The sequence below is a fragment of the Anabrus simplex genome, chromosome 7, assembly GCF_040414725.1.
Source record: "Anabrus simplex isolate iqAnaSimp1 chromosome 7, ASM4041472v1, whole genome shotgun sequence".
NCBI lineage: Eukaryota > Metazoa > Arthropoda > Insecta > Orthoptera > Tettigoniidae > Anabrus > Anabrus simplex.
In genome coordinates this window covers 309,765,380-309,775,532 of record NC_090271.1, presented here as the reverse complement: position 1 = coordinate 309,775,532, position 10,153 = coordinate 309,765,380, and the positions used below count along the sequence as shown (strand labels likewise).

At 41.7% G+C, this 10,153-nt stretch overlaps 1 protein-coding gene across 1 annotated transcript in view; it reads left to right on the top strand.

Moving 5' to 3' along the window:
* Positions 1 to 246: 246 nt before the first annotated feature.
* LOC136877608 (uncharacterized) overlaps positions 247 to 10,153 on the top strand; it is a 39,979-nt gene continuing 30,072 nt past the window's right edge. Inside the window, exon 1 of the mRNA XM_067151773.2 lies at positions 247 to 1,672. Coding sequence (XP_067007874.2) covers positions 263 to 1,636 — 1,374 coding nt within the window. The 5' untranslated portion in view covers positions 247 to 262 and the 3' untranslated portion in view covers positions 1,637 to 1,672. The remainder of the gene's footprint in view (positions 1,673 to 10,153) is intronic.

Below are 10,153 nucleotides of genomic sequence, written 5' to 3'. Positions count from 1 at the left end.
ACGAAATCTACTTTCAGAGTTACCTGCATATCTCATGGGTCGAGTAATGCAAATCGTGGGCTAGCGACAGGCTTATGTAATATTGTGTGAGTAATAATACTCTCCCTTATGTAACATAGGATAAGTTCTAGATGTGAAGATAACATTCATAGAGTTACAGAGTAAATCAAACGCATAAGACCTTAATAACGCTCGTTGCTGATTTAAAAGGCCAAACCTTGAGAGCCAATGAAGCAGTCGCACTGCTCCACACAGTATCACCATGCCTAGCGAACAGCTGCTCTCTGAGAAGGAATGGACCACCGTGGTGAGGCGGGAGCTAGGAGACGCACAAGACTTCAGTATCATTGATGTTGACGCTGGACCTCTCAATGACAAGATAAACGGCTTCATGGGAGATCACATCCGAGTAGTGGTCACAGTATCAGTCATCAACAAGGAAACCAACAGAGCACAAGAGCGAACATTGAAATTCTTTCTGAAAAAACTTCCAAGAAAATACGAATTTCAGACTGATTACGTCATCTCAAGTCTTGTTTTCGATAAGGAAACAAGTATGTATGCTAATGTTCTGCAGAACTACAAAGAAGTTCTTTCGGACGTTCGAGAGAATATCTTGGCCTCTGCTAACAACGATGACCGAGAAGAACTAACTGGCAAAGAAACATTATGGTCTTCTAAATGTCTGTTCACGGGTGACGAAGTTATTGTCTTGGAAGACTTGGCAGAAAAGGGATTTCGCATTTCAGGATCGGCTTGTGTTATGGACTTCAACCACTGTGTTGTCACTCTTCGGGGATTGGCAGCAATGCATGCTGCTTCTTTCATCGTAGAGGTTAGGAAGAGGAAGATGTTAGGTGATCATTACACGCTTCTTGATGACTATTCTACTAGCCTGACCGAAAATTTCATTGTTAACGAAGGTGAAAACCGTGTCAAATTTTGGTTTCTATCCTCTCTGGATGCACTAAATAGTTTAGTTCCTCACCTGACAAAATACGGCAAGCAGTCTAAGCACTACCAAGAAGTGAAGCAGAAATTCCGAGCGACCTGTGAAAATATAGTCAATTTCGTGAAACCATCTAAGAAGTACAAGAATGTTATATGCCATGGGGATTTATGGTCAAACAACATTATGTTCAGCTACGATGAGGATCAGGAAACTCCCCGGGAAGTTCGGTTTGTTGATTTCCAGATGGTACGCTACGCACCGCCGGCGACAGATGTGATGATGTTCCTACAAACCAATACAGATCGCGAGTTCCGGAAGGCACATTTGGAGGAGCTGCTGAAGTTATACCATGAGGAGCTGAACTCTGAATTGCGGCGTTATGGACTGGACATCACTGATGTTCTGGCATGGGAAGTGTTCAGGGAGAGCTGCAGCTACTATCAGCGGTTTGGGCGCATCATGGCTGCTCTGTTTCATCACTTTATTCTGCTGCCCACCGACATACTGAACGATGGTATTGGAGGACCTGACGGCTACGACACCTTTGTGTGTGGAACCCGAGAAAAGGAAGTTCAACGGGCATTCTGCGAGTGTGAAGGCTATCGTCATCGCCTGAATGCAGATCTGGAGGAGATCATTGAAAGCATGATACTTCAAGACGACACAATTCTAAACCAGGGGTGACAATGAATCACACAGTTCGTTATCAAGTTACTACAGGTGAGAGGAATTTTCAATAATATCTGAGAGTTAGTCATTTTATTATGAAATTAGTCTTCCTCCAGAAGCTATCTGAGTTGAAAATTTCACTATCACTGCTGATCGGCATATAGGGCAGTCGCCCAGGTGGGAGGTTCCCTAACTGTTTTTCCTATCCTTTTATTGAATGATTGCAAAGACATTTTCAATTAACTGAACATCGACCTTGGTAAATTATTCTAATTCCTAACTCCCCTTCCTATAAATGAATATTTGCCCCAATTTGTCCTCTTGAATTCCAACTTTATCTTCATATTGTGATCTTTCATTCTTTAAAAGACACCAGTCAAACTTCTTCATCTACTAATGTTATTGCTTTTCTTCGGATTTTTTTCCAGTTCTCTAATCAAGTAATCCTGGTAAGGGTCCCGTACACTGGAACCATATTCTAGTGGGGGTCTTAGCGGGGACTTATGTGCCCTCCCATTTACATCCTTGCTAGAACTCGTAAGAACCGTCATAACCATGTACAGATATCCCATACTACTGCACTGGTTAATCCCTTTAGAACAGGTGTTTCAAATTAATAATAATAATAATAATAATAATAATAATAATAATAATAATACTCTAATATATAAAAATTAATGTTTGTTTGTTCGTCTCGAGTGGACTCAAAAGCAACTGGACCCGTTTCGCTTAACATTTCGCAATTTGTTCTAATCACTCCTGAGAAGGTTTAGGAAGTGTTTGAACGAAATCCGATAGGTAAATTTTCATGATGAGTGATTTTATGTAACTTATTTAGTTACAATAAGCCTCCGTGGCTCAGACGGCAGTGCGCCGGCCTCTCACCGCAGGATACCGTGGTTCAAATCCCGGTCACTCCATGTGAGATTTATGCTGGACAAAGCGGAGGTGGGACTGGGTTTTCTCCGGGTACTCCGGTTTTTTCCTGTCATCTTTCATTCCAGCAACACTCTCCACTATCATTTCATTTCATCTGTCAGTCATTAATCATTGCCCCAGAGGAGTGCGACAGTCTTCGGCAGCCGGCACAATTCCTATCCTCGCCGTAAGTTGTGGTCTTCTTTCATCCCATCCCTGACCCGGTCATTGACTGGAAAACAGGTTGTAGGTTTTCATTTCATTTAATTACAAAGCCGAAAGAATATCTGGATCGATCTTGCTGGACAGCGACTTAGTCTGTATCATGACAGTCTGATAAGAAATGGTGTATATGGGAGGGTGGGAACACACCGCCATGTTTTATGAAGTACTTTTCTACATCTCTTCCTAAACCAAATTACTATAAGTGAGAGGAATTTTCAATAATATCTGAAAGTTAGTCGTCCAGAGCAGGTGTTTCAAATTAATAATTAAAAATCCACAGCCTGTTTTCAGTCATTCGACCGGGTCAGGAATGGAATGAATGAAGCCCCGTCTAGCGGCGAGGATAGGAAACGTGCCGGCTGCCGAAGCCTGTCGCACTCCTCTGGGGCAATGATAAATGACTCACAGATGAAATGAAATGTTAATGGAGAGTGTTGCTCGAATTAAAGATGACAGGGAAAACCGGAGTACCCGGAGAAAATCCAGCCCCACCTCCGCTTTGTCCAGCACGAATCTAACATGGAGTGACCGGGATTTGAATCACAGTATCCAGCGGTGAGAGTCCGGTGCGCTGCTGCCTGAGCCACGGAGGCTTCTCATATTAATAATAATAATAATAATAATAATAATAATAATAATAATAATAATAATAATAATAATAATAATAATAATAATAATAATAATAATAATACCGTATTCTAATATATAAAAATGAATATTTGTTTGTTCGTCTCGAGTGGACTCGAAAGCAACTGGACCGATTTCGCTTAAAATTTCGCAATTCGTTCTTATTACTACTGAGAGGGTTTATGGAGCAATTTTAACCAATCTTGTAACACTTATGACTATCTGCAGGCAAACACTGTAGGGGTAAGACATCCCTAGCACCCCTACGGGTGGAAGTGGGAAGGGGGTGGCATATAAAAGTATTCGAAAAATACTGTCGTATCCATGATTTCCTGGGTCGCTGAGATTAATAGTGACACACTGGATACCACTTAATTCAAAGTTCGGACTCCATCGGCATAGGGGGTGAGAAAAAAATGTCCGAAAATGACCTAGATGATGCATGTACAATATGTGTGCATGTTCCAGCTTACCACTCGACCAAACTTGGTACTAATAATATCTACTATGTGGAAAATAAAATACTGCGGGGGAGGGGTGGGGGCGTGGGTGGAGGTACGGGCGAAATATACCCCTAGCACCTCTAGAGGAGTGGGTGAAATGTGAAATGCAAAGTAATCGAAACGACCGATATTAGCGTGGAATTCATAGTTTGCGTGGTCGCTAAGATGACATGTGAAACACTGGACGCCGTGTAAGTCAAGTTCACCCTCCATCAGAATGGGGATTGAGAAGGGGTGAACAAGAATACGTCCAAAAAGACTGATATTTGTGTTGAGTCCACAGTTTTCGGGGTGCCTAGCCTGACTGGTTATAGTACCAGTAACAGTGGTAATAATATACTGTACATCATATCTACAGCACAAGGCATAAATACATGCAGTTGTAACTTATTTTTATTATTTGTTTGAAAGGATCATCTACTTCCCAGAAAATCTGGGCAATCACAAGGAAACAGTGTAAAGCGAAATTTTAATCTCAAACAGTTAAACACATAACAATAACTCTTAATTTACGAAAGAAAAACTATGTCAACGTCACTATAAATACATCTACAAAAAATCACTTCAAACAGTTAATACAAATCCTAACGTTAAACATTCAAATAAAGTGCCAGAGCACAGTCGGGTACTACAGCCCGTAATAATGAATATGATGATGATGATGATGATAATAATAATAATAATAATAATAATAATAATAATAATAATAATAATAATAATAATCTATATACAGTATATAAAATAAGAGTTTTGTCTGTACATTGCTCAGAATTTAAAAAGCATGGCATTTCTATATAAGTCATGTCCACAGTAACAAGGAAACGCACTTTTATAATTTTTCGTAATTTCTGTCTGTCTGTCTGTCTGTCTGTCTGTCTGTCTGTCTGTCTGTCTGTCTGTCTGTCTGTGTGTACACGAATCACGAGAAAACGGCTGAGGGGAATTTAATGAAAATCAGTATACAAAGCCGGCGAATAAGTCGCTGTAATTTAGGCCATAAATAATTGTATTCACCCTGATCGAAATGATAGTTTTTGGGAAGGCCTAAAATTTAATTCTCAAATATTTGTTATTAGTTGTCCCATCTTAAAGCAAATCGAGGAATAAGTCGCTATAATCTAAGCCATAAATAATTTTATTCACGCTGAATGAAATGGTAGTTTAGGGGAAGGTCTAATTCTGAATATTTATGTTTTTAGTGGTCGTATCGATAAATACTACTACACGACTAACGTTGGCATATATAGTATTAAATTTACGATCATTCATGTCTGATACATTGTTGCCGTACCGGCTATGATCACAGAGATATTCATGAATTTGAATTTCTCTTACTAAGTCCATATCAGCGCCGAGTCACGAGAAAATGGATAAACGGAATTTAATGAAAATCGGTATGTAAAGTTGGAGAATAAGGAACTACAGTCTACGCTATAAGTCATTTTATAAGATGCCTAATATCACAGAGTCGAAAGAAAACTAAACGTGAAGGCCTACCATATACCCTAGAAAGCTGATAAAATTGTTCAACAATAACATTACATTGACCATTGTTTATTGTGATGTGCTTTTTGTATTCTGTAGCGACTAATCTCCGATAGACAGGATTACTGATGCGTACCAAGTATTTTTTTAAATTTGCTTTACGTCGCACCGAAACAGATAGGTATTATTGCGACGATTAGGTAGGAAAGAGCTAGGAGTGTGAAGGAAGCGGCCTTGGCCTTTTGCCTGGTGTGAAAATCGGAAACCAAGGAATACGATCTTCAGGGCTGCCGACAGTGGGGTTCGAATCCACTATCTCCCAGATGCTAAGGGCCTCTAACTACACGGCCAACTCGCCCGGTTGTACCGAGTGTAACAGCCTGCCTGAATATTGGCAGGAAGTAGCTGAGGAGTTAAATATCTTCTTTAACATGTCAATCCTCTGGTTCATAAATTTTCTGATACTACTGGTACGTAACACACTGGTTCATCATAGCATTCTAGAATATTCAATCCCTATTCTGAGGCACGGATTGGAATGAGCAGTGTGCATATTTAACGGAATAATGACAGAGGAGTGTTCACGACTATCTGCGGCCTGGTCATTGCAGCCCTGGAACTTTGGACTGTTAGATCGGCACCGTAGTTCTGTTCGTTAAAAGTGAGAAAATGTGCGGTTTTTCATTTGATCGAGTATTTTTTTTATGATAGCATTGCTTTTAATCGCCACATTCCAAGTGACGTTTTTGTAATGACCTATGTTGATTTAAGTTAGGAAAACCACAAAGTCAGTTTTTCTGAGAATCCCGTAGCGAAGCACGGGTACATCAGCTAATAATAGTAGTAGTAGTATAATTGGATGGTTCTGCGGCACCTCCGCCGCCGCACGCCTCCTCCTCCGCCGCCGCCGCCGCCCGCGGGAAATTTGAATTTTGGCGGGAAATTTGAATTTTGGCGCGAGATTTGAATTTGTAAACAAAGCCACGTGCTTTTTGACAGCTGTCATCGACAACAACGCATCGCTAACCTCACTGCTGCCATCTTGACGGGCCTAAACCTCACTAGTGCCAACTTAACCTAACTAGCATGAGGTAAACAAAGCCACGTGTTTTTGACAGCCACGTGCTTTTTGACAGACAACAACGCATCGCTAACCTCAGTACTGCCATCTTGACGGGCCTAAACCTCAGTAGTGCCAACTTAACCTCACTAGCATGAGGTAAACAAATCCACGTGCTTTTTGACAGCCACGTGCTTTTTGACAGATTTGTAAACAAAGCCACGTGCTTTTTGACCGACAACAACGCATCGCTAACCTCAGTACTGCCATCTTGACGGACCTAAACCTTAGTGGTACCAACTTAACCTAACTAGCGCGAGGTAAACAAAGCCACGTGCTGTTTTGACAGCTGTCATCCGCCATCTTTAAACCACAAAGCACTGTGCTGCCCTCTATATCGCAGTAGCTGCAAAATTCGTCACCTGTCATCGGCAGTGCTGCCATCTTGACGGGTCTAAACCTTAGTGCTACCAACTTAACCTAACTAGCGCGAGGTAAACAAAGCCACGTGCAGCTGTCATCCGCCATCTTTAATCTATAGAGCCCAGTGCTGCCTTCTTTAGCTACTTACCTTTGAAATGTGGTGGCGGATAATTTGAAAAATGCTTTTTGACAGCAGCCATCTTGCATCGCAAACCTCAGTGCTGCCCTCTATGTAGACAAATCCACGTGCTTTTTGACAGCTGTCATCCGCCATCTTTGAGCACTGTGCTGCCCTCTTTAGATGTTAAATTCTTCACCTATCATCGGCAGTGCTGCTATCTTGGCAGGCCTAAACCTTAGTGCTGCCAACTTAACCTTACTAGCGTGAGATAAACAAAGCCACGTGCAGCTGTCATCCGCCATCTTTAATCTATAGAGCACAGTGCTGCCCTCTTTAGCTACTTACCTTTGAAATGTGGTGGCGGATAATTTGAAAAATGCTTTTCGACAAGCAGCCATCTTTAATCCAGAGAGAACAGTGCTGCCCTCTATGTGGTGGCGGCAAATTGAAAAATTCCACGTGCTCTTGTTTGAAAACAAACTCACGTGCTTTTTTGACAGCTGTCATCTGCCATCTTTAATCTATAGAGCACAGTGCTGCCCTCTTTAGTTTGAAAATGTGGTGGTGGTAAATTCCACGTGCTCTTGTTTGGAAACAAAGCCATGTGCTTTTTTGACAGCTGTCATCCACCATCTTTAATCAACAGAGCACTGTGCTACTATCATGCGGGCAATTTCATCACCTGTCATCCGCCATCTTTAATCCACAGAACACCGTGCTGCCCTCTTTATGGCTACTACCTTAAGCACGTAGTAGCGGGCAATTTGAAAAGTTCTGTTAGCTATCATCCGCCATCTTTAATCAAGAGAGCACCGTGCTGCCATCTTTAGCTAGATACCTTTGAAATGTGGTGGCGGCAAATTGAAAAATTCCACGTGCTCTTGTTTGGAAACAAACTCACGTGCTTTTTCGACAGCTACCATCCGCCATCTTTAATCAACAGAGCATAGTGCTGCCCTCTTTAGTTTGAAATGTGGTGGCGGCTAATTCCACGTGCTCTTGTTTGGAAACAAAGCCACGTGCTTTTTTGACAGCTGTCATCCGCCATCTTTAATCCAGAGAGCACCGTGCTGCCCTCTTTATCGTAGTAGATGTAAATTCGTCACCTGTCATCCGCAGTGCTGCTATCTTTAGCTAGATACCTCTGAAATGTGGTGGCGGATAATTTAAAAAGAGAAATTCTACAGCGGCCCTCTCTCGACGCTAATTGCATAAGATGGCGGCTATACATGACTCCTTAAGGGTGCTTACGCAAGATGGCTGCTATACACAGGTTCTTATGAGACGCCCTTGGGATGCTTGCTCAAGATGGTAGTTATACATGGCTCCTTATGAGATGCCCTAGGGATGCTTGCGCAAGATAGCGGCTGCTCTTATGGGACGGCTTAAGGGTCCTTGCACAAGATGGCTTGAGACGCCCTAAGGATGCTTGCGCAAGATGGCGGACGCAAGATGGCGGCTATACACGACTCCTTATGAGACGCCTTAAGGGTGCTTGCGCAAGATAGCTGCTGCTCTTAGCTTAGAGGCTAACGTGTCGTGCTAGTTCGATTCATTAAATTTGGGGCTTAAATGCATAATGTTAAATATCTCGAAAACGGTGCATCGTAGAGCAAAACGGACAAAATTTTTCTACCCAATACCTCGGTTAGCAGTATAGGGAACAAGTAAAACATAGTCTAATGATGAGATCAACGGTTCGGTTCTAACTTAGGCCCTTTGGCATTAGCTCTGTTTCAGCTTGTAATGAAGCAAAATTTTTCCACCTGATACCTAGGTTTGCAGTATCAGGAACAAGAAAAATCATAGCCTAATGATGAGATCAACGGTTCGATTCCTACTTAGGCCCTTTGGCATTGACTGCTATCTATTTCTATAAGATGGCGGCTATACATAGCTTCTTATGAGATAGCTTAAGAGCGCTTGCACAAAATGGCTGCTGCTCTGATGAAGAAAGCTAGCTTTGCATCATGCAGGTATTTTTTTACAGCACTATACCTCATACCTTTGAAATGTGGTGGCGGGTAATTTGAAAAATTCGACGTGCTTTTTATTCACAGCGGCTATCTTTAGACAATAGCGGCTATACATAAGCTGTTAAGGCCTCCTCTTATGTCAAGGAATAGCTCTATCGAACAAGTTTAAACCTACATCGGAATAGCTAGAGTAAGCACGTGCTGCAGTGATGACGTCATTAAGCATGTTTAGACTTGCAAATCACAGAAGAAACGTAACAAGGCTGGAATCGAAAACTGCACTCTATGCTGTTAACTTTATCATGTGATCGGAACATTGATTGAAGTGTTTAGAACACTAAATAAGTAGAACCGAACACTGTACTCGATACAACATGTCAGGGGATACCTTTGTTCTAAGAAGATTAGATTACCGCACATTCCTTGTAGGGCTAATAGGCTAAAGGGCTAATGGGCAAAAGGGCTAAAGGGCTAAAGAGCTAATGGGCTAAAGGGCTAAAGGGCTAGGGTGCCTCTCCTCTCTTTATCCGGGCTTGAGACCGGCTCTACAACTAGAGGCGGAGTTAACACCCTAAGGAAGGGTGAATGTTGGGAAATAATCTATACGAATATAGCTACTCGATCGACTAGATGGATGACTTAGGTGAGGATAAGCGCTTACTTAATAATACCAACACGACGTAATTCATGCTCTATTTCAAAAATATCTTCTTTGTACTGTGTGTAACCAGCATCATGATAGGCTCTTAGCAGTTGTAAACGTTTTACCAGTACGTTGGGGTCTTTACAGTAGCTTATATCTACATAGGGTAACAGAGGCTTGTTGTGAACTTTGAGTCTATACGCAGACAGTTGATGTGCAGGGACTTGTTTTGATATAATACGTGCTTCAGCAGTAGCGTTTCTAGGTACAAACATAACTTGTTTCGATAGCGATGAAGCGTTGAAATTTCCTTCTTCTTTACCTTGCATCTCTTCTTGAGATGTTTGCACTTCGACAGAACGTGTAGTAGGCTTAGGAAATGAAGTAAAATCATCAAGCTGTAATGGCAATGAATTTTCTTCTTCTTCTACTTTCCCTTTACTACTGTTTTGATCAACATCATTATCCTTATTATCATAATCATGATCTTGCCTCTCTTTATCTTGAAGTTTGTGCTCAGTAACAGAACTTGCAGCAGGCCTAGACAACAA